The sequence below is a fragment of the Artemia franciscana genome, chromosome 3 (assembly GCF_032884065.1).
Source record: "Artemia franciscana chromosome 3, ASM3288406v1, whole genome shotgun sequence".
NCBI lineage: Eukaryota > Metazoa > Arthropoda > Branchiopoda > Anostraca > Artemiidae > Artemia > Artemia franciscana.
Window position 1 is genome coordinate 12,301,215 of NC_088865.1, and position 25,123 is coordinate 12,326,337.

The 25,123-nt window shown below is 34.7% G+C and overlaps 1 protein-coding gene across 2 annotated transcripts; it reads right to left on the reverse strand.

The window, feature by feature from the left end:
- Positions 1-1,746: 1,746 nt before the first annotated feature.
- LOC136024886 (uncharacterized) lies at positions 1,747-16,467 on the reverse strand. 2 transcript variants are annotated; one of them, XM_065700418.1, is made up of 4 exons: positions 16,343-16,467; positions 11,231-12,520; positions 3,963-4,024; positions 1,747-2,155 (listed from the first exon to the last, which is right to left on the reverse strand). In XM_065700418.1, exons 2-3 carry the CDS (start codon positions 12,494-12,496, stop codon positions 4,013-4,015), a joined length of 1,278 nt encoding a protein of 425 aa, XP_065556490.1. In that variant the 5' UTR covers positions 12,497-12,520; positions 16,343-16,467; the 3' UTR covers positions 1,747-2,155; positions 3,963-4,012. The 2 variants fall into 2 exon arrangements, with proteins under 2 accessions (XP_065556490.1, XP_065556489.1); XM_065700417.1 differs by having other exon boundaries at positions 3,963-4,043.
- Positions 16,468-25,123: the final 8,656 nt, after the last annotated feature.

Genomic DNA, 25,123 nt, shown 5'->3' on the forward strand with positions numbered 1-25,123 from the left:
TTGAGATCCGATCACCTGTTCGTAAGTTAAAAATACCTCATTTTTTCCAATTTTTAAGAAATAACCCCACCCAACTATCCCAAAGAGAGCGGATCCGTTCCGTTTATGTCAATCATGTATCTAGCACTTGTGTTTATTTTTCCCACCAAGTTTCATCCCGATCCCTCCACTCTAAGTGTTTTCCAAGTTTTAGGTTTCCCCCTCCCAACTTCCCCCCCCCCAATGTCACCAGATCCGGTAGGGATTTAAATAAGAGCTCTAAGACACGATATCCTTCTAAACATCAAATTTCATTGAGATCCGATCACCCGCACGTAAATTAAAAATACTATATTTTTTCTAATTTTTCAGAATTACCCCCCCCCCCCCCACTACCCCAAAGAGAGCGGATCCGTTCCGATTATGTTTATCATCTATCTGGGACTTCTGCTTATTTTTCCCACCAAGTTTCATCTCGATCCCTCCACTCTAAGTGTTTTCCACAAAAATAATTCATTTTTCTATTTTTTCCCAATTAACCAGCCCCCCACTCCCCCCCAGATGGTCAAATCGAGAAAACGACTATTTCTAATTTAAGCTGGTTCCGTCCCTGATATGCCTGCCAAATTTCATCGTCCTAGCTTACCTGGAAGTGCCTAAAGTAGCAAAACCAGGACCGACAGACAGACAGACCGACAGAAATGGCGATTGCTATATGTCACTTGGTTAGAATAGGAGTAGAATACATAGAAGTAGGAGTAACAAAACATAGCATATGAAGCACGGTAGAGGGAAAAATAGGATTATAGAGAGAGAAATAGTATAAGAGAGGAATTTTAAATAGATTAGGAGATATTTTAGACAGTTTAAATGTTAATTTTTCAAGTTTCAGTCCCTTTGTTACAATTATAGACACCAGAAAAAAGGCTGAAATTGAGAGGAAGGAAAAAATTTTTAAGTTTTGAAGCGAATGTTTTAAGTGACTAAAATTCACATTTGCAGAGATTTATATGAATTTGAAGTTTAACGATCCATTGTCTTGCAGGAATGGAAGAGAGTTCAAATTTGATCCCCTCTTTGGCTTATAAAAATAATGGTTTTTAAACATTATTCTTAGAAAATAATCATTTCAATTTAAAGTTTACAGACGATCGACCATTGCAAAATATTGTTTATTTAAATCCAAAATAGTATTCAAAAACCCATCGAAGTCCTATCCAGGTGGGATTTAATGAATATTTAGCAAGTGTTTTTTTTTTTTTTTTTTTTTTTTTTTTTTTTTTTTTTTTTTTTTTTTTTTTTTTTTTTTAAGTGTTCGATCAATATTTGATACGTTTTGATTGTAAGTGTTATCAGTTGTTTTTTCTTTATATTATATTGTAGCGTACTCCTCATTTTTTGAGGGAAATAAAGAAAATAATAATAATAATAATAATAATAATATGCCTCTTGTCACACCAAATAATTTCAAAGAACCCAAAGCTCACTAGTGGATATGAGTGATTAATTGGTAAGCTGTATATGCACAGCAAATCTTTTTTTTTATCGTTTAAAAAATTTGCGTTATATCTAAGTTGAGTTTTGATTAGAGCCATTATGATCGTGTTACCACAAACTGATAGTACAAAATTGTTAAAAACACTTGCGTTTTATTGAGCAAATAAATTGTAGGAATTTTCTTCACACTTTTAGCTCGTCTCCTATGAATATTTTTAGACACGTTGAGTCCACCTCCTAAAAATGTTTAATTTTTAGCATAAAAAAAAATGTTGTTAATAAGCTATATTCTCATAAATTAGCACCAGCAATTATAAAATATAAGGATGAATTAAATAAATCCTAGTATAATTAGACTTTATAACACAAAATACACTCTAACAGGTGAACTAGATCCAAACTATAATTTCAACATGACTCAGACGTAATTTCATGTGTATTTGAATTTATAAAATGCTAAAAAAAAAAATATATATATTTTGGTACTTGAACAAAAAAACTAAATCGAGGCTATCGAATCGTATAAAAAGTGGTGGTGTTTTCACTATCGCTAAGGCTGCAGTTAAGTCTCTATATTTCTTTCTTTCTGTACAATAAACTGTACCTTGTATCCATGAGAACAAAGAATTTTTCCTTGAGATTCACTTCAGTCATATGTCAGAAGCTTTCAGAAATGCGTCTAAAGAAAAAAAAAAATAATGTCAGACTAAAATAAAATGAAGCTTTAATTCCAAGAAAATATTTATTAATATGCTAATCAAGCTTATTTAAATATACATCCATTATGGTCTTTTTGACAGAGCTAGTAGGGGACTAAATTAATTAAAAATGTTAGAAACACAGAAACAAACAAATAATGTGCGAACAAAATTGAATTTGAACAAAAACACACTATTTTATTTTTTGGTAATTTTTCTTACAGAGGAGAGAATGGTCTCTTATACGTTAAAATAAAACCCTCTCAGAAAAAAAAAATCACGGAAAAAGAAGCTAATAAAAATTCAGACAATTTGGGATTTTTCTTTGGGTATGTCCCTTATTTTTATCTTCTTAACTTTTTTCTTCCATTTATCATAGAATTAAGCATAGAATACGAAACACTGAGTATTTTTTCCTTTTTTTATTATTGTTCTGATCATAGGTAACCTCTGAATAGGTAATTAGCTCTATTGACCAGGTGCTAGACAGATACCAAATTCCTAGACAATATTTTGCCCAAAAACTGTTATCAGAAAATTGTTTATAAGTATTTTAAGATTCATCCTTTTGATATAATCAAACATAATAGAGCTGATTTTAGAAATTACCGAAATTACCGAATTCATTGATTTTAGAAATTACCGAATTCATTACCAAAAGCATTTTATAAATCTTATCCGAAATTTTTAAAATCTCGAAACAAAGATTGTCTCTATTTACTCAAGACTTTCTATTAACAAAACTTAAAAGAAGCATTTCAGAGCTAAAAAGAACCAAAGATTAAAAGAACCAGAGCATAAAAGCTTAAAGCTTAAGGAACCAGAGCTTAAAAGCTTAAAGTTTAAAGAACCAGAGCTTGAAAGAACGAAAGCAAACTTTAAGGAATGATAATAATAAATAAATAAAAAGAGATTCACAACAGGGTATACAAAACTCCTAAAATATGAAAACTATTATCTGTCAGAAATCCTGGTCTTTTAGAATGCTTCTATCTTAAACAGTTATCTGTTACTTGCATTGCGGCACAGTAGAATCCTTTTGTAGCACCTCTAGCTCAGGGACTTTAATTGCATGGTCTAGAGTTTTCATATCAATACCCTTTGTAAGGGTCTGTAAAAGTGACATATTAAGATCCAGAAAAATCCAGTAATTTCTTTTCATGAACGTATGTGGCTGAAGCTAGAAGTGAGATTTCAGTAGTCAGAGGTTAGTTGTCTCATTTTTCCCGTTAGGAATCTCAAATATGGGGACTGGGAGAAGAGCCCATGAATTTGAGGTTTTACAAGGAGGATTTTTCGTCTTTTTTATTTTCTTTTGTATGGATCTTTTTTATCCATTAAAAAGAATAAAAAAAGGAACAATACATGGTAGGTTTAATTTTCAGAACAAAAACCCAGTCAAATTGGTTACAGCAAGATTTGCACCGTCATAAATTATTAGATGATATATCTGTTTTCTTAGCAATCAGTGACTAATCCATAAAAAAGAAAAAATACTAGGGAGACATCATAACTTGTCTCACAACAAATCAGAAATGGCCCCTAACATTGTACTTATCCTAGGTATAGACACTGAAAACTACTGGCACAGTTGGGAGCCGGAACCGTATAGTCTCAAAGCCCTACGTAGCCCCTAGAAAGATCAACACAGACCCTATAAAAACTCTGTAATATTTTGCTTTGCTAATAAAAAATCATTATGATAATATTGGTGATCAGATTTTGGAAAAGGGGAGCTTTTTTAGGGTGATCTTACCCACTTATTAAGAAAAAACCTAAGTTTTTTACCATTGTCAGTGTCAGCTAAGAGCTTCCGTCACTTTTCGTCCCTTACGTAGTCATTCAGATCCCTGTAATTGGAAAGAAAACCTAAAAAGATATATTTTTAGCTAAGAAAAACAGGAAATATATGCACAAAAATGCGCAACTGCTTAAACACAAATACCCAAAACAGACAAAATTGTCTAGTGGGTATTGAATAAAAAGTTTAAAGGTTCACTAAATGCATTTGAGTCTTGCAAGATCTTTTTTCATGCGTTATTTATCTACATATCTTAGCAAAATCAAAACGCCAAAGCCAATAAGCTTTGTGAAAAAAAAATGAGATTTCAGCACATATTTTTTTCAAGTGATAATTTAATATCAGGAATTCAGTAAAAAAAAACAAATATATCACTAAATTTGTGTAGCAATATTTTGTTTTTCATTTGACCACCTTGATAATTCATGTAAATGCTATCACATGCAACTGTACACTCAACCACATAAAAGACGTTTGAATAACCCAATTATGATCCAAGGAAAGGTGACATCTTCAAAAAACAACAAAAACAATTTTCAATGAGGATAAATCTTCCCAGTTAAGTGAACACTTGAGTTGTTTGTAGACAGCCTGAAAATAAAACTCATTGATAAGACCAGAGGTGCCATTTGGGGGGGGGGGGGTCAGGGGTGGGCAAATGCCCACCCCAGATTTTCCAGGGGGCCCAAGCTTCCACCACAAAGGGCACTTTTCCGGCCATAATTATCCATTATGTCCAACATAATCCATTCTGTTCAAATGATTTGAACTAGCTGCACGCCTATTAGCCAAAGAGCGTAATTACATGACGACCCTTGGGGTAATTACGCTATTTGCTATTAATCATTGTAAACTTTGAAAGTAGGTTAGATTCATAATAAAAGTCTCAAGTTCTGTCAAATGCCCCATGCCCACCCCAAGATTTGGCCCAAATGGCGCCTCTGGATAAGACCCTTGGTTAAGATAAAAAAGATATACCATAACAGAAGACAATATTCAACCTGTCTGTCCTCCATGGTAGTAAGCATTAGTTTAGCTGACTGGTGTTGTGCTTTCTTGTCATTAATAAAATTTGCCTTATTTTGGAAAATAGGGGGTAACACCCCCTAAAAGTCATAGGATCTTAACGAAAATTACACCATCACATTCAGCTTATCAGAGAACCCTGTAGAAAAAATTTCAAGGTCCAATCTACAAAAATGTGGAATTTCGTATTTTTTGCCAAAAGACAAATCACGGGTGCGTGTTTATTTGTTTTTTTTTTTTTTCCCAGGGGTCATCGTACCGACCAAGTGGTCCTAGAGTGTTGTAAGAGGGCTCATTCTAACGGAAATGAAAAGTTCTAGTGCCCTTTTTAAGTGACCAAAAAAATTTCCCACGCTCATTTTTTCCCAAAGTCAACGGATCAAAATTTTGAGATGGCCATTTTGTTCCGCATAGTCGAAAACAATAATAACTATGTCTTTGGGGATGACTTACCCCCCACAGTCCCTGGGGGAGGGGCTGCAAGTTACAAACTTTGACCAATGTTTACATACAGTAATGGTTACTGGGAAGTGTACCGACGTTATCAGGGGGATTTTTTTGGTTTGGGTGTGGGGTTCAGGGGAGGGGCTATATGGGAGGATCTTTCCTTGGAGGAATTTTTCATGGGGGAAGAGAAATTCAATGAAAAGGGCGCAGGACTTTCTAGCATTACTATAAAAAAAAACAATGAAAATATAAACATGAAAAAGTTTTTTCAATTGAAAGTAAGGAGAAGCATTAAAACTTAAAACGAACAGAGATTATTGCGCATATGAGGGGTTCTAAAAATACTTTAGCGTAAAGAGCGAGGTATTTAGGAGGAGATAAATACTTCGCTCTTTATGCTAAAAATGTTTTAATAATTTCAACTATTTATTCTACGGCCTTTCTGATTCAGGGGTCATTCTTAAAGAATTGGGATAAAACAAGATTTAGTGTGAAGAGCGAGGAATTAACGAGGGGACCAACCCCCTCATATATATAATCAAAAATATAAGAATATAAAAGTTTGTTACGTAAGTTAGTTCTTAAGTTACGTATTTTTTTTTTACTAATAAAAACGTTCGTTAAAAATTAAAAGATCTAGTTGTCTTTTTAAGTATCCGAAAAATTGGAGGGCAACTAGACCTCCTTCCCCATCCCTTATTTCTCAAAATCGTCTAATCAAAACTAAGAGAAAGCCATTTAGCCAAAAAAAGAATTAATATGCAAATTTCATTTTAATAATTTATGTACGGAGAGCCAAAATCAGACATTCATTAATTCAAAAACTTTCAGAAATTAAATAAAAAAAACAAGTTTTTTTTAAATGAAAGTAAGGAGCGACATTAAAACTTAAAACGAACAGAAATTACTCCGTATATGAAAGGGGCTTTTCCTCCTCGACACCCCGCTCCTTGCACTAAAGTTTGATTCTTTCTCGCAATTCTACTTTTTAAAACAATAAAAAACTTTAGCGTAAGGAGCGGGGTGTCGAAAAAGCCCCTTTCATATACGGAGTAATTTCTGTTCGTTTTAAGTTTTAATGTCGCTCCTTACTTTCATTTAAAAAAACTTGTTTTTTTTTATTTAATAACAAGGAGAAACTAATAAGAGTTTGGCAGATGACATCGCGACTTCTAGATACCAGAACAAAATTTACATTTTACCGAAAATAATCATTTCGAGCTATTCCTTTAATATAATTAAATACAAAAAACAAGTTTTTTCAACTGAAAGTAAGGAGTGACATCAAAACTTAAAACCCACAGAAATTACTTCGTATATGAAAGAGGCTGCTTCCTCATCAACGCCCCGCTCTTTACGCTAAAGTTTTTCACTGTTTTAGAAAGAAGAATTGAGAGAAAGAGTCAAACTTTAGCGTAAAGAGCGGGGCGTTGATGAGGAAGCAGCCTCTTTCATATACGAAGTAATTTCTGTGGGTTTTAAGTTTTGATGTCACTCCTTACTTTCAGTTGAAAAAACTTGTTTTTTGTATTTAATTTCTGAACGTTTTTGAATCAATGCGTTTTGATTTTGGCTCTCCGCAGAGGAATAATCAAAACGAAATTTGAATATTTTTTGGAGGGGGGGGGGCTAAATGGCTTTCTCATAATTTTGATCGAATGATTTTGAGAAAAAAAGAGCGGGGGCGAAGCCTAGTTGCCCTCCGATTTTTGGTTAATCAAAAAGGCAACTAGAACTTTTAATTTTTTACGAATCTTTTTATTGGTAAAAGATTTACGTAGCTTATAAATTAGCTTACGTAAAGAACTTTTGTATTCTCATGTTTTTATTACATATATGAGGGGATTCGCCCCATCGTCAGTACCTCGCTCTTTACACTTAAGCTTAAATTTTATCCCAATTCATTAAGAATGACCCCTGAATCACAAAAGCCGTAGAATAAATAGTTGAAATTACTAAAAATACTTTAGCGTAAAGAGCTAGGTATCATAAGGAGGTGAGCCCCTTATATGGGTAATAATTTCTGTTTGTTTTAAGTTTTATTGCTGTTCCTTACTTCCAGCTGAAAAAGCTTTTTCATATTTATTTTTATTTTTTTTTTTTTTTAAATAATGCTAGTAAATCCTGCTCTCCCTTCATGGAAGTTTTCTTTTCCCATGACAAATTCTCGATGGAAAATTCACCCAGCATATCCCCCTCTTCTCAACCCCTCCCCCCAACCAAAAAAAATCCTCCTGAAAACGCCTGTATACTTCCCAATAACCATTACTATATGTAAGCACAGGTCAAAGTTTGTAACTTGTTGCCCCTCCCACGGGGACTGTGGGGGAGTAAGTCGTCCCCAAAGACATAGTTATAAGGTTTTCCGACTACGCTGAATAAAATGGCTATCTCAGAATTTTGATCCGTTGACTTTGGGAAAATAATTAGCGTGGGAGGGGGCCTAGGTGCCCTCCAATTTTTTTGGTCACTTAAAAAGGGCACTAGAACTTTTCATTTCCGTTAGAATGAGCCCTCTTGCAACATTCTAGGACAACTGGGTCGATACGATCACCCCTGGGGAAAAAAAAAACAAAAAAACAAAAAAACAAAAAAACAAATAAACACGCATCCGTGATCTGCCTTCTGGCAAAAAATGCAAAATTCCACATTTTTGTAGATAGGAGCTCGAAACTTCTACAATAGGGTTCTCTGATACGCTGAATCTGATGGTGTGATTTTCGTTAAGATTCTATGACTTTTAGGGGGTGTTTCCCCCTATTTTCTAAAATAACGCAAATTTTCTCAGGCTCGTAACTTTTGATGGGTAAAACTAAACTTGATGAAACTTATATATTTAAAACCAGCATTAAAATGCAATTCTTTTGATATAGCTATTGGTATCAAAATTCCATTTTTTAGAGTTTTGGTTACTATTGAGCCGGGTCGCTCCTTACTACAGTTCGTTACCACGAACTGTTTGAAAAAAAGGGAAAAAAACAAACAATCATCATAGCCAAGGCAACTGAAAAAACAACAATGAATGTGAATTGACAGCTTATGATATATACTGATATTCATCCTTAATGTTGGAATTATTTTGGAATTGATGAACTTGTTGTTTTTTTTTCAATATTGCGTAACGTGAATGAAAAAAAGATACAATTTTAAAGCGCATCTTGTCAAACAGTTCGTGGTAACGAACTGTAGTAAGGAGCGACCCGGCTCAGTAGTAACCAAAATTCTAAAAAATGGAACCAATTTTGGTACCAATAGCTACATCAAAAGAATCGCATTTTAATGCTGATTTTAAATATACAAGTTTCATCAAGTTTAGTCTTACCCATCAAAAGTTACGAGCCTGAGAAAATTTGCGTTATTTTAGAAAATAGGGGGAAACACCCCCTAAAAGTCATAGAATCTTAACGAAAATCACACCATCAGATTCAGCGTATCAGAGAACACTATTGTAGAAGTTTTAAGCTCCTATCTACAAAAATGTGGAATTTTATATTTTGTGCCAGAAGGCAGATCACGGATGCGTGTTTTTTTTTTTTTTTTTTTTTTTTTTTTTTTTTTTTTTTTTTTTTTTTTTTTTCCAGGGGTGATCGTATCGACCCAGTTGTTCTAGAATGTTGCGAGAGGGCTCATTCTAACGGAAATGAAAAGTTCTAGTGCTCTTTTTAAGTGACCAAAAAAATTGGAGGGCACCTAGGCCTCCTCCCACGCTAATTATTTTCCCAAAGTCAACGGATCAAAATTCTGAGATAGCCATTTTATTCAGCGTAGTCGAAAAACCTTATAACTATGTCTTTGGGGATGACTTACTCCCCCACAGTCCCCATAGGAGGGGTTACAAGTTCAAAAACTTTGACCAGTGCTTACATATAGTAATGGTTATTGGGAAGTGTACAGGCGTTTTCAGGAGGATTTTTTGGTTGGAGGCAGGGGTTGAGAAGAGGGGGTATGCTGGGGGATCTTTCAATCGAGGAATTTGTCATGGGGGAAGAAAATTTCCATGAAGGGAGGGCAGGATTTACTAGCATTACTTAAAAAAAACATGAAAAAATAAATATGAAAATTTTTTTTTTTCAGCTGGAAGTAAGCAGCAGCATTAAAACTTGGAACGAACAGAAATTATTACCTATATCAGGGGCTTACCTCCACCTAATTCCTCGCTCTTTACGCTATAGTATTTTTAGTAATTTCAACTATTTATTCTGCGGCTTTTGTGATTCAGGGGTCATTTTTAATGAATTGGGACAAAATTTAAGCTTTAGTGTAAAGAGCGAGGTACTGACGAGGGGGCGAACCCCCTCATATATGTAATAAAAACATGAGAATACATAAGTTCTTTACGTAAGCTAATTTATAAGTTACGTATATCTTTTACTTATAAAAAGATTCGTAAAAAATTACAAGTTCTAATTGCCTTTTTAATTAACGGAAAATCGGAGGCCAACTAGGCTTCCTCTCCCGCTCTTTTTTTCTCAAAATCATTCGATTAAAATTATGAGAAAGCCATTTAGCCAAAAAAAAAAATAAATATACAAATTTCGTTTTAATTATTCCTCTGCCAAAAAATATTTGTATACATGCCTCCCTCGTTCTTTTTTTGGCACAAGCATTGTTTAACTATTCCTTGAGCCAAAATCAAAATATACATTGATTCAAAAACGTTCAGAAATTAAATAAAAAAAAAACAAGTTTTTTAAATGAAAGTAAGGAGCGACATTAAAACTTAAACGAACAGAAATTACTCCGTATATGAAAGGGGCTTTTCCTTCTCAACGCCCCGCTCTTTCCGCTAAAGTTTTTTACTGTTTTAAAATGTAGAGTTAAGAGAAAGAGTCAAACTTTAGCGCAAAGAGCGGGGCGTTGAGAAAGATAAGCCCCTTTCGCATAAGGAGTAATTTCTGTTCGTTTTAAGTTTTAATGTCGCTCCTTACTTTCATTTAAAAAACTTGTTTTTTTTTTTATTTAATTTTCAGCAAAGACCATATTGAATTCTGGTCTTTAGAAGTCACGGGGCGCATCAGCCAGAATCCCCTTAGTTTCTTCTCATTTTGAGCTTAACTCGGTTCTTTAATTTGTTTTCTGTTAGTTTTGTGTTTCATTTATTTATTGATGGCGTTACTAGGATCATCTGGGCTCGTAGTTGAAACTAGGATTAAACCACTTTTTCTTATTTGGTTGTTTGGTTGTTTCATATACGATCAGTCGCACGAATATGTTCCTGAACATCTATAGCTAATAATCAATTACGTTGATTCATATTCAGTCCATAGTCATGGACCTAGTCGACTAGGTCCATTAGCCAATTAGATAATGTAAAACAAAGGTGTAAAAGGGATCGTGCAACTTTACTGGTTAAATTTGACTGACTAGGTCAACTTCACCCAAAAGTGAATAGATACTTCAGAGCCCAATAATTTTTTTTCTAGACAGCAATATAACTTTGAGTCTTCCTTCAATTTTAATTTAGCAGTATTTCTAGTTTATTCAATTTTACATATGATGACTCAAATAACCATTCTTGCCAAAAGTAGGCTTGGCTCACTACATGGTCCTTATGACCAAAGCCTTCAATGAAGCAAAAAAAGGGAGTAGCTGGGGCTAGTTGACATATCGTAACCACATACAAAATTCTAAGAAAATATAAAACAAGTGAAAATAACAATTCTATCAACAAATTTTGTTAGAAAATACTTAAGAATTATAAAAAAAATGTAGGTAAAAAAAACTGAAATGCCCTGAAAAATTGTATTAAAAATAATGAATAATATGACATTTGTATACATGCCTCCCTTGTTCTTTTTTTGGCACAAGCATTGGAAACATTTGTTGCTTCGTCCATCAAACTTCTTCCATTATCTCTGTACATTTGATCATTGGTTTTATTAGTGCTTTTATTGCTGGCGGGTACTCTTCTTATCAAACATAATTTTAAACTGCAAATTATCACAGGGACTTGGGTGGGAGCATTCGCTTTACTGCTTGTTCGTACACATGGTTTCCTACACTTTTTGGTGTACTCTGCCATTTCCTGGCTGTCTTTGGAACTTTTTCTTATTAGTTTTTGTTTAGAAACACCTTTGTCCTTTTGTCTGAACACTTGAAGAATCGACCTTGATTTGTTTCTGTCCATTATTGACCCATTTGTTTTAAGCAGTCGATTAAATCCTAGTTCCTTTTCGCTAGTTTTTGTGGTTTGGGTAGCAATAGGAGCTAGGTTTTGGTTTAAAGTTTGGCTTCTGGATTTTGAGCCAGTACCTGAATGAAGATTTAATCCTGGAATTATTTTTAAACGGCACATTATTACAGGAATCTTGGTCTGAACTTTCTGTTTTCTACTCGTTGGCATAATTTCTTCTTGCCACTCGTCAGTACACTTTCCCACTTCCTGATTCTCTTTTCCACGTTTTTTTATTAATTCTTGTTCACAAGTCTCTTTACTCTTTATTCGAAACACTTGATGCATTGCCCTAAATTTGTTTCTGTCGATTATTGACTCATTGGTGTTATGTTGTTGAATCAGTTCTGCTGTCTGTTCATTCAATTTTGGTGTTGGAGTAGCAACAAGCACTGGGCTTCGGGTTAGAGTTTGGTTTCTGGATACTGAGTCTCTATCCACTTCGACATTTAATTTTGGAATTGTTTTAGAACTACACCTAATCAGAGGAGTTCGGGGGAGAATATTCTCTTTGGTATTTCTGGGTACACTTGGTTTCTGTGACTCATCCGGACAATTTCCCAATTGCTGGTTCTCTCCGCCAGTTTTTCTTATTAGTTTTTGTTGAGAATCTGCTTTATTTTTGTTGCATAAAATTTGACGGATTGATTGAATTGACGAATTGAATTCATTTCTGTTCATTATCAACTTATTTGTGTTGAGCTGTTGAATCATTCCTATTTTCTTTTCGTTACTTTTTGGTGTTAAGGTAGCAACAGCGCCTGGGTTTTGGATTAGAGTTTGGCTTTTGGATTCAAAGTCAGTACATGGATCGAGATTATAATTTGGAATTGATTTCTTTTCAGCTTGAAATAAGGTGGTCAATGGCATTTCCATTTTACAACCTTCAGAGTCAAATACCTACAAACAGAATATTTCAGTTAGTACTTGCAACTCAAAAGAAGTATTGTTTATCAAGGGGAGATGGGTAGATTTAGGCAGTAATTAATAGAATGTGACCTCTGAATGTTATTTTACCATTCAACCCCTCTCCCCCGGCGGAATCGACCGATGCACAAGAATAACATAGGTTAGAAAAATTCGATAATATTTTTCAATTTACTTCAACAAAGTATTAACATACATGTACCTAATAGGCTATACATTAAAACTAAGAAATAACAATCCTCCCAGATCAAAGTAAGTTCTCTTGTACAGTTGTTCTAATTTATTTTCCTTTTTCTTATTTCATCTCCTTATGCATCGAAGGAGGGAAATGCTCTTGAGGAAGTAGGGCTTTTTGGTTTTTCTCCAATCAAAAAGGTTTTCAATTTCTCCATAGAAGAGCCTTTTCTGATTTTTTTTTTTTCTCACCCTTGTGCTGATTCTAAATATATTAAACCCATTAAGTAAAGTTTTGCTCATCAGCAGCTACAAGCTGGAAGAAATTAGTGTGACTTTCGAAAAAGGAGAGAAACGCCAACAAAAAGTCAAGTGATTTAATAAAAATCGCCATCTGATTCAGAAGATCAGGCAATGCTACTGTTGAAGTTTTAAATTCCTATACACAAAACGTCGATTATTTAGTTTTTTAGGAGAAAGATCACGGATGAGTGTTTATTTCATTTTTTTTTTTTTTTTTTTTGCATGGGTATGGAACCTCTTGTCCTAGAAGGTTGGGAGAGAACTCGATCAAACGGAAACCACACGAGTCGGTAAAACCGTTGCATTTATCAACCGAGATTCAGATTTCGGTAAATATCATGTCACTTTTAAACGCTGTTTTTTTACCAAATGGAAAATTGTGGCACCATCGGTAATTACCGACAACTTTTTTACTGAGTGACCAAAAATATCGATGGGGGGGATTGTCACCCTCCAACCCCCCAATACGCGACGGCTGCGGCCAAAAACCCCTAGGAAAAAAGTATAAGTTTTGCAATTTCCCCATTCTTTAAATTTAGCATTTGTTATTGGGAAATAATTATTTTTTTTGGGGGGGGGTGTAAAGTTTTCCAAGAGACTGAATTTTATGGGAGGAATTTTCCAGGGTAAATTTTAAACGACGATGGGGGGTGGATTTCCGGGCGTGATTTGTAAAACGGTTAGAGAGTAAATAAAATATTTTTTCAACTGAAAGTAAGGAGCAACATAAAAACTTAACACAAAAATTACTCCTGTTATTAGGGGAAATGTCCCTTCCACAGCCTTTTCTCTTTGCGCTATAATTAGACATTTTGTTTAAACTCCTTAAGAAAGACAGTTCATACACAAAAGCAGCTAAAGTATTTTTATAGAACTTTAGACTTTAGCATTAAAGAGTGAAGATTAAGGAAGGGACAGTCCCCCTAATATCTGAAATGCTTTTGGTTTGTTTAAGTTATAATGTTTTTCATTACTTTCAGTTGAAAAAATTCTTGTATTCCATTTAATTACTTCATTAAGTCCAAAGGTTTTATGCTTTTAGAAATGAATATCACTATTTTAAACTGAATGTCAAATTCATTTATTCTTTTCAGTAATGTTGGTTGTAACAGTAATTTATATTCTTATGAAATGACAAAGAAGAACACACTGCTCGAATTAAAAATTGTTTTCAGTAAAGTGCAAGTTATGTTCTGGTCTGTGGGGACCCCAGACACATTGGGTGTTTTCCTCAGTCTTCTTTGCTAGTTTCTACTCGATGTAGGTCTGACTCGGTTATTCATTGTAATTTAAGTTAATTTTTATTTTTATTTTTGTTAATAGTGATTTATAGTCGTTTTACGCCTGAAATATTATTTGACTTAACTTCTGCTCATATCTTTCTTATTGTAGATCCTTATTTTTCTTTGAAAAACTTCTTTTGTGGAAAAAGTTGTTTTTTTAAGGAATAAACTTCAGTATAAAATTCTTTTTTATGCATATATTGTTTTCAAAACCCCGTGGTTTTTTTTTGTCACTATTAGCACGAGTCACTTACAGTTCCATACTAACTGTCTAATAAAAAAAAATAAAAAATACATAAAACCCAATATTTCCTTTTATGCACGACTAAAAACAAAGGTCCTGTTGCCACCTGATTCTCCCTCTGAAAATTTCTTGACTTTTTTCAACGGTGATCCTTTCCCTCCACCTTTTTATCTTTTGTGTCAGTAACAATTTGAAGTAAATCTTACCTTTTAAAAAGCAAAACATTTTCTTTAAGTTTTACTAAAGAAATACAGCTCCCTTTTTCGGAAGCTGTAAAATAACAGAACCTTTATTCAGGCTTGACTCAAACGAAGAAAGATTATAGTATAATTCCCATCAGCACCCACTCCCACCCTGTCTCCTTCCAGGCCTACTGAGCTCACTGAGATTGCGACAATTTGGACATCATATTTGCACATTTTTTGCATCTGGTACCCCTTTTCCTACGCAATGAGCCAGCGCCCCTCCTTCACAAAACCTGATGCAAAATTATAAAGTAGTGTACTAATTTTGTGAAAGATCGAGTGAATCACCATAGTTAAACGAAGCTTATAAATGAATGAATATATATAAAAACCGCTGATCTTGGTGAGGACTGTGTGACTTTTAGGAACAAATTCACCATCTTGTAGCATTGGGCTACTTCATCTGAAACTTGGAAATTTCCGATGAAATACCCTAATTCCTGTGCTTTCCTCTTATTGAGCAACTTTCCTGTGCACAATCTTTTTGGCTCGTTAAAAAAACTCTAGGGTTGTTAATTTCTGATCGAATCATCCCTTTCTCGATTTTGTAGGATCATTGGTTCGAACTCCTGGAAAAAAAGACTTATCCGTGATCTCACTTCCGTGTAGAATTCCACATTTTTGAATATAAGAGGTTAAAACTTTAAGAATAGAGGTCTATGAGATGCTCATTCAGATACATTTTCCAGCTTTGTTGATTTTGATGGGCACTTTTGACAGATTTTTTTGTATTAAAACTCGCATTTTTTAGATTTTCAGCTACTATTAGCCCGGAAAAATAAAATGATAGTTGGTCCTGATAGGCGGTATGTTTGTCCCTTTTGTAAAAATGATGATGAAGACTTGGATAATTTTCTCCGGAAATGCCTGGTGCTCTTGGATTTACGTGAAATTTATTTGCATGGGATTAATTTGATGCTTCCGGGTATTCTACAAAATAGTAACCCAATCACAATATTTCTAGTGGGAGTATATATAGATAAATCCTTGATAAGAAGAAAAAGTTTTATATGACTATTTTCTTTTGTTGTTAGATTAGGCACTTTTTGCGTTGAATTCTGTTTTTTGTACGTGTTTGTAATTCGTACTGTTGTTAATTTCCTTGCTTGTTTGTTATTTATTTATATCTTCGTGTGTATATGGCCCATGGGTTTTTGAAATACACCTATCTATCTATCTATATATTAGCCCGGATAACTACTTGATTACAGGGATTGGATGATGAAAGAATCTTCTTATATTATTCCGTAATCGCGGTAAACAGGTGACGTATAAATTTGAAGAAAAATTCAGTACTTTAACTTTGCAGAAACCTATTGATGTTTTTTACAACTTTTTTGATAGGTCCTGGTAAAGAGAAGCATGATTTATTATAAAGAAAATTTCTAAAAACATTAGGATAGGAAGATAACAAATAAGCAAAGATTATAATTAAAAAAGAGAGCATTTTTCCTGCCATTGAAAAAATAGTATGCAAATATTTTGAAGACCTGTAGTCAATTGTCTTCAGAGCATATAAAGAAGTATTTAATAAAAGAATACATACCAAAGTCCAGAGGACCAAATAAATAAGATAAACCTTAAAATCAACACTAAGACAAAAGAGACCCTTCACAACTAACGGTTAAAGAGAAACTAAATAAGAAATTCAGAAACTAAATGGCCACTCAATCATAAACAATCGTTTTATTGCAACGCTAATCCCTTACCAGGCATGGTATTATCATTGCATGAGATTGTTAAATTCGACTTTTTGAAAGGAAAAAAAATAAACGAAGGATTAACTAGTTATGAGTAATTATAAGTAGGACTCTTAATAAGTGTTTCTAGTATCTCTATAAATGGAGACTTTTTAGCGTGTATATTTCTTGATTTAAAAATTTTCTTATAATCCTTACATTACATATTTAACAGGACCAACATTAGAATTTATCAACCAAAATGAAATGATTCGGGTTTAATGAAATATAATTTTAAATAGTGGTGTTAAGAAAGTTACCGATGGTTGTAGTTGCTGCTATATTGGGAGGACCAAGCCAGAATTATGAGGGAGGTCATGGGAACAAAAATCATCTCTTAACAAACTATGAAGCCAGACAAAATTCCAGAAAGTTTTTATCTCACACTTGAATGAAAGCATTTATGATACCCCCCCCCCCATATCACATTGTTTGAAAAAATATCCATTACTTCTCCCGTTGAGGGTGTTATGTAAGTTTTCAGGAGCATAATTGAATTCAATGGCCATATACTGAAAAAAGTCCCACCCATCAAAGGTACCGGAGGAACGTATCTAACCGCCTACTTATGATACCTTATTAATTCTCAACCGTTCTAAACTATGATATTTAAATTAAAAAAAAAAAAAACTTAATCTTTTTGTACATCCGTAGTTGCATACAAGACTAATGGTTCCAATGAGTCGGAGGTTTATATTTGGTATTGGGGGGTGGGAGAGTCATGTAATCCCATTATTAAGAAGAACGAGTGAAGTTTGGCATGAATTGGGGCGGGTTAGGAATGCGTACAGCTGTAAGTATTTTCTTGTTTCGCACTTCTTCTATGCATAAGAGATGCGGCGCTTGCCTTAGGTACAGAAATTCTAGGGTCGTTAAATTTCAAATAAATGATCAGAAGGTTATAATAATTTTGGAATTTTTGAAATTTGATTTTATTAAAATGAAATATAATATGGAGTTAATAAATAAAAATAATTCATAAAATATATTAATTAATAATCGAAGCTTTAATTTTAAAACAAAAGCCCTGTGCCGAAAAAAGTCACCCCTATCAAAGCTACTGGAGAAACTTAGCTAAAATACTCTACTAATTCTGACCGGTCCGTTATACAGATTAAATAAAAGAACAAGCTTTTTTAACTGAAAAGTAAGGAGCGACATTAAAACTTAAAATGAACAGAAATTCCTCCTTATATGAAAGGGGCTTCTCCCTCCTCAACGACCCGCTCTTCAAGCTAAAGTTTGATTCTTTCTCTCAATTCTACTTTATAAAGCAATAAACACCTTTAGTGGAAAAAGCGGACTTAAAATGGCTCTAGAACTTTTAATTTCCGCTAGAATGACCCCTTTCGTGACATTCTAGGACCATTAGGTCGATACGATCACCCCTGGGAAAAAGAAAAAAAAAACAAACACGCAACCGTGATCGGACTTCTGGTAAAAAATACAAAATTCCACATTTTTATAGATAGGCACTTGAAACTTCTACAGTAGAGTTCTCTGATACCCTGAATGTGATGGTGTATTTTCCTTAAGATACTATGACGTTTAAGGTGTATTTCCCTCTATTTTTCAAAATTTGGCAAATATTCTCAGGCTCGTAACTTTGGATGGGTAAGACTAAATTTGACGAAACTTATATATTTAAAGTCAGCATTGAAATTCAATTATTTTAAAGTATCTATTAGCATCAAAATTTTGTTTTTTAGGTTTCGTTTACTCTTGAGCCGGGTCACTCCTTACTAAAGTTTGTTACCACGAACTGTTTGAAAACAAAATTAGAATGAATGCTCAAAACAAAGGGATAGAAATTACTTAGCAAAAGAGTTTGACTACTGTTATCCTCTTGACAACTCTAAACTTTGTGAAGTCTAATTGGTCGTTCGAGTTTTACTGAAAAAAAAAGTTTTATTTTGAAATTAAGTTTTATAATTATAACATGGAAAAATAAAGATTTGCTGCTATAATAGAACCTTTAAATTTGAATTGCTGACATTTCTGGTAATTGATCTCATTATATATAAAACATTCAGTACATTTTCATTAGCTATCCCAGTTATCTTGACGGTTATAATTCTATGTTGTAATTTCCATTGATGTTTGGAAAATTGAATCGCAATGATAGAACATCAATGATTTTCAAAAAACGCTAAGGCACGATATACTTTAGACGGACTGCGGTAAGAAGGGGAGGGGGTTCCTGGATCAACTATTCGTGGTCGTCTATGCGTAAAAACATTGCACCAGGCTACTGCATCATTCATTCAGCATCATTCATTATTGCATCATTCAGCGCTTTTTCTTAAAATTTCAGTGATTTTATTTTGAACCTTTTGCAAACCTGAAGGACGGCCAAAGTAGTAGTATAGAAGTTCTAAATGTAACACTATTTCACCATGTGCAGCATTGTAGTACGTACTACAGTGAATGTGACGCTTTTACTCTTATATGGCCAAATTGTAGCACTTTTGTGCTATTCACTGGTAATTAAAAATGAACTGTTACCAGGTCAAGCAAGATTAGGGTTTTGATCTATATCCTTCAAAAGAGACTAGCTAGTTAGAGCATGAAGTTGAAACTTTCAGGACGTCATTAGGGGGAAGCTGAGCTAATCAAAATGTGCTTTCAACGTCGCCCTTTCAAATGCTCAGTTTTCTTCCATCATGAAAACAGACCTTTGGTTCGGTGCAAGCTCCTCAAATGAGCAAAAAACAAGTTTAGACACGAGAAGAAAGCGAAAGTGCAGCTAATCCTTGCTATTGTATTTAGCTTTTTCTCCTGAAACTTTAAAATGTACTTCCTATGATAGCACATCTTTTACTATCCATTTTCTGGAAATACAGGGCAGAAAACTGGGAACTTACATAACTACATTCGTGCCATTTTCAGTTTCCGGGCCTGAAAGAGCAGGTTTATCAGAAAAATGAAAAAAACGGAACGGAAAACACTACTATGGAGCGGTTTTCCAAAAAAAATTGTCAGAAGAAGGGGAATTAATATCGTTATAAATAAAAAATTCAACTCATTTAATCAGATATCAAAGACGATCAGTGTCGAAGAAAAATAGTTTTTTCTCGTTCTTTAAAACCAAAATCGTTCTTTGAAAGTTTTTGGCTGAGGCTCTAAAATTCTTTATTTTAGATTTTACATAAGAAAATATCTTATCGGACAAAATAGCTCGGGGATGTATCCGGTACAGGATATGAAGACCCCCCCCCCTTACTGAAGTTTATCCCGACTGGTAAGAATGTACGAAATCGGATATAAACGAACTTTTGATGGTTTTTTTTGTAGCCCTTCCTGCAAAAATCCCGGTTAGGATTCTGAACTAGCTGATAATCTTGTTAGGGCATTAAAAAAGGGCAATTCTACACTTTTTTTCCTGCTTCCAGTTTTCCGTTTCCTTTTTCCAGAAAACAGATATTCAGGATACGATATAGCCATACCAAATGAAATTTTAAAGATATTGAAATATTTTTCAATATCTTTTATGTATAGCATTAATCTAAATACACTTAAATACGAGCTATGCGCAGTAATGTTCTTACTGGTCAATTCAAGATACAACTTTTATTTTTTTAAATGAAAAAAAGGCTAAAAGTTGACAAAAAAAAAAGAATCCAAGTGTATTCAACAGGACTCTGCACGTGTCTCGGGGAAAGCCGCAATACGCTCTAAAAGGTTTTTTTTACTAAGACCAGTGTTTCCACTTCACGATGGCAAGTTTTTCGTTCTGGTAGATCAAAAATCCATAAAATTCCGACGACTGAGAACGAAAAATCCGTCAACTTTTCCGTTAAAAAATCTTAAAAATCCACAACAAAAATCTGTTCAAATAGAACTCATGTGGTAAGCAGCTGTTACAAGCAGAGCAGTGTGCTCTGTTGAAACACTTCCTGGAGTTCAATGCTGCCCTCAAGAAAGATTCCCCCAGATCTGTGGGCAGTCAAAATCCGTGGGCTAAAAATTCCATTCTATTCACCTCTTGAAAAAGGTGGTGTGAACGGGATAGATAAGAGGGTCGGACAAATTATGCACTGGCTACTTGAATTTCACGTAAAATATTGTCAAGCCGAATTGCAAATCAGTAAGTGCGTTCTTACCCAGAGTTGTTTTCAAATTCACATCTCGTTTCTCCCTTTTTGTGTTTTTAATGTAACTAATGACCCCCCCCCTCCCACGAAGATACCAAAAGAGTCTTAAGACCGATGTTTAACAGTTCATGGATATTTTTCATATAGTCCAGAATGTCGCCGAGCGTCTCATTGCCTGTAAATTGCTAAATGAATTCTGCAACTATCTCATTGTGAAAAAGAACACAAGTTCATGAAAACAAGTGTGTCATTGACGCTTTTACTTTAGTTGGACTATAGTATATCTCGGAACGCTCGTTCATCAGCCTATAGACTACACTTCACATCTGATCGTGCAGCTCAAACATACAATATTCTGTTAAGTGCTATGCAAATCAGCCTGTTGTCTAAATTATTAGACAGCTAAGCTAACTCAGTAAAAATTGTCCTTTTATCGTGATAAACTACTATCTGCAGTTACTTTGGGCTAAAAGAGCTCGACGAATTTAATGTTTATGTACGGTAGATCTATAAGAACTCATGAAGGCCAGTAACTCGGAAGCTAGCTCCTTTGAAAGCCTCTAAATTTGAGAAAATACACGATTAGTGACTAGAACGGATAGGGATATCGATTAACTATAATATATAATGCTGTATAAAAAAAACAGCCATTTTCTGGGATACTGGGACACAATGGAAATCAGCTACCACTGCATGTCGGCCACGGCATCAACTCCAGAAACAAGAGCTTCACGTTGTATACTAGCTAGTGTTTGACACTCTTCAACCGTCATGTTTGCCTTGATCGACATGATTCTATTGGTCAGCTTTTGGTCAAGGATGATCGATTCGCAGTGAATTTTTATCCTTCTCATCCCAGCCTTCGTTTGCATCGCAGTCCTTAGCAAGATGGACGAGAGACGATTCCAAGAATCGTTTTTTTGATGTTTTTTAGGATAATAAAAAATGTTCAACGACGGCATATAAGAATGGTAGCAAAAGCAAATACCTATTCACGACCATGACGTTTGCAAACCTTGGACTTCTAGTGCGAGTATTGATCTCGGAAATCTTTCTCCAAAAGCCCAAAGTCTTAGTACTTTTAGGGAGGTCTGAGACCAGTATTTTCTGTCACTCGTCATGAATGCTTTTAGCATTCTAGTTCAGAAGTTCGTACTTGCGAAGAAATTTTGATACCTTTATTGGAGCTGTCGAGTCGGCGGCCATCACAGAGTCTAACAGATCAGCGTATACGAACATTTCGTCGTCAAATAAGAATCTTGGCTGTATCTGCTTAATCGTCTCGACGTAAACACAACGGGCTGACAAATACGCCAAATTAACAGAAAGGTCTTCTGTGCGAGTTCCTTGGTCTGACTGCAACATCTCCAGAGATTCACAGACGAATATCCCAAGATATAACTCTTTCAAAGCAAAGTATTCCTTGACATTTTCAGTGTTCAACTCTAGCACAGACGTCCCTCTCACGTAGGCTGCTTTCATAAGGTTCACTAACAATTTGCTGATCAGCAGCCTGACTTCTGGTTGAATAATGAAAGAGCGGTTTTTCCCTCTAGAAGATTTTGTTAAAATCATAGAATAACTCCAGAACATAGCTTTTAAATTCCAACTGGATTCTCAGAAGTGGATTACCCAACGCCTGTGCAGCCCGATCGTTAGCGTGTGTAGGGTCTTCGAGAGCTAACCCTTGGAAGTAGAGTTGCAAAGGACTTCACTCTTCGAGAATCCTATCAACGCAAAATTTAAATGAAAGTCAACGGGTCTGCCCAGGCGAGAGCATTCGATGGATATCTGTGTCAGTGAATCTTTGGAAGGCAACAAAGTCGCTCTTAGTTCTCATGTTGAAAAGGGCATACACGGTACGACATAATCTGCTAACCCCTTTAAAGCTTCTTACAGGCATAAAATGCTACTAGCTGTATCATATGGCTTCTACACTTTACCAAGGGGATCCATGGATATTGTGCCTTGATCCTGCTGACAACGGAATCTTCAGAGCCAAAAATGATATTGCAGGTATCCAAACAGTAGCCGATCCAGTTCTCGAGTGGTATCTTTCTATCTTTGATAGCTTTCTCGACAAGCTCAAAGACTGTTTCTGCTCTTGACTCAGGGCTTCCGACCATGTCCTGCAGTTCAACTCTATTTCAAGTTCTGAGCTACAAAATATGACGGCAACAGCAAGTTGTTTCACCACACTGACATTGGTTGTCTCATCGATAATCACCGTGAATTGAGTTGACTCGAGTTTTTCGCAAAGAATATCATCAAAATAAGTCCGTAGCCCTTGGCGAACAATGTTAGTTGCTTTCTGTTTTCCAAGAGCAATCTTTTCAGTTACAGACTTATTTGGCAGGCTTTTCACAAGTGGAACTAGCTCGTCAACCACCTTAACAATATATTCAGCCTCCATAGTTCAGGTTCCTGGGCGTCGAAAGTACCAGGCGGTTAATATCGACTAAAAGGTGATTTCTGCCGGTATGGTTAAAATCAAGTGGCATGGATAAAATAAAATAACTGGCTTAATCAAATTTCTAACTCCTACTATATGATTTTGGTAGCACTCGGCTATCCCAAGACTGTCATGCTTTTTTCAGCCATTAAAGAAACCGTGTAACCACGTGTAACATTCTATCAGTAAAACAAGAAGGAAAAACTATGAAATTACAAATTCTGTACTTGAAGTATTCTATTTACTAAGTTTGTATTGTATCAGGGTATACAAAAAAAACTCCTCCTCGGTTTCCAATAGCTTCCTCGCTTTAATATAACACAGTACTAACTACCTGTATAAATATATCGCGGGAATCAACTTGACTTGATGACTCACTTCACTGATGTTCACGGTTGCTTGAATAGTGGATACGACTTGATCGTGTTAACCCCAAACCATTTTCTGGACTGGGTAGGTGAGCTAATTAGTCCGGGAATCAACCCTGGTTGAAAAATAGTCGGAACGGAAAACAACAAGAAACAACAGTCAAGATTGATACTTAAAAAGATCGGCGTGACTTGAAAATAAAAACAACTAAGTTCAATTCTTACGTAAAAGCTTAGAAAATCCGTCGAAAATCCGGAAATCCTACAAATCAAATTCTCATCTGTCGAAGACTCAAAAAATCCATTTTTGACGTAAAAATCCGACAAAGTGGAAACGCTTACTAAGGCACCGAAAATAGTTTTTAACTCATACACTTGGGCAATTGTAGCACTCAAGCCACTATCCGTGGTGGTAGTCCTAGAGGTATCAGTGTACAGTGTTACCGTATTAGCTTATTTACCGTCAGACTAGCTTATTGTGATGGTATATGGCGTAAGAATTTGAGTTATCGCGACAGGCTTAAATCTTGGCTTATTTCTGGCATGAACTACTTTTTCAGGAAGGAATTATTTTTCCAAACTTGAATCCAATAATTTTCACATCATATAAGGAATCAGTAGTCTCTGCGGTGCAGCATCCTGTTTGATTTCACCTAATAGTATGAGAACATACTTTTCTCTCACGATAATTTTACTACCATAAGACTTGATGCTCTCATATCGTCCTTATCGTTTCAAGAAGGGTAACAAAAGTGTGTTGAGATAAAAATCCCCTTCGGACATTCAGTTAAAAATTTTAAATGTTTTTTTCAGTTAGATTCTAAGCTTTATATCTAAAAGATGAAGGATAGCCAGCATAATGAATATTAGACGAGTAAGCATTTTCCAATGGGAAAATAAATGTAAGTTTGGTCCTCTGCATAAGGAAACAAGTTGAAAAAAAATTATTTCTTAATCTGATCTAACCTTACTTAACCTAATAAGTAAGTATTTATCTATTATTACGTTATTTACAAATGTCATTGACGGTGTCCCTCTGACGTAGGCTGCTTTCATAAGGTTTATTTGCTTTTTTAAGATTTATTCACTACGGGGTAGAGGATATCCCAACTAGGCTGTGATAGGTAATAAGACCTATCAAATCATTTACCTCCAATTATATAAATAGTAAACATGCTCTTACGTTGGAGATTTGGGTCTGTGTTATAAAGCACACCAAAACGAACTGTATTAGTATTGCGTTCGGTGGTACAATTGTACTAAATTTAGTTCATTTTTCTCTGATCTGTGCATCTTTACAACTTTTTCTTCAAGTAAAAAATTCGGAACAATTTTGGCCAATAGGTAAAAATTCAGTACATTTCCTACAAAATTCAGCAAATGTTTTCAATTTGTAGAAAATGCTGAAATTCGGATTATCACTTTTTATAAGTCGTATGATGGAAAGGAAAAAATTATTATGGTTAAAAAATGATGACATTTTTCTCTTTTTGGATACTCATCGATTTTGAAGGAAGTAAACTAATAAAAACAGTTATAAAAAATGAGGAAAGAGAGAAAAGAAGGGCATTGGTAGAGATTATGTATTTTTTTAGAGCACTGCTTGAAGAAAAAAGCGCGTGTTGCGCTTCGCACAACAAGCTATGATTTTTGGTGTTTTGACAAAGGCCAATT

What these genes read in the sequence shown, in the direction of transcription:
- LOC136024886 (XM_065700417.1), bottom strand. Translation starts at nt 12,496, where the DNA reads ATGGAAATGCCATTGACCACCTTATTTCAAGCTGAAAAGAAATCAATT. An exon ending in CCAAAAAAAGAACAAGGGAG is followed by an intron (nt 4,044 to 11,230) that starts GCATGTATACAA and finishes ATATCTTTTTAG; the next exon opens with GTTTTCTTTCCAATTACAGG.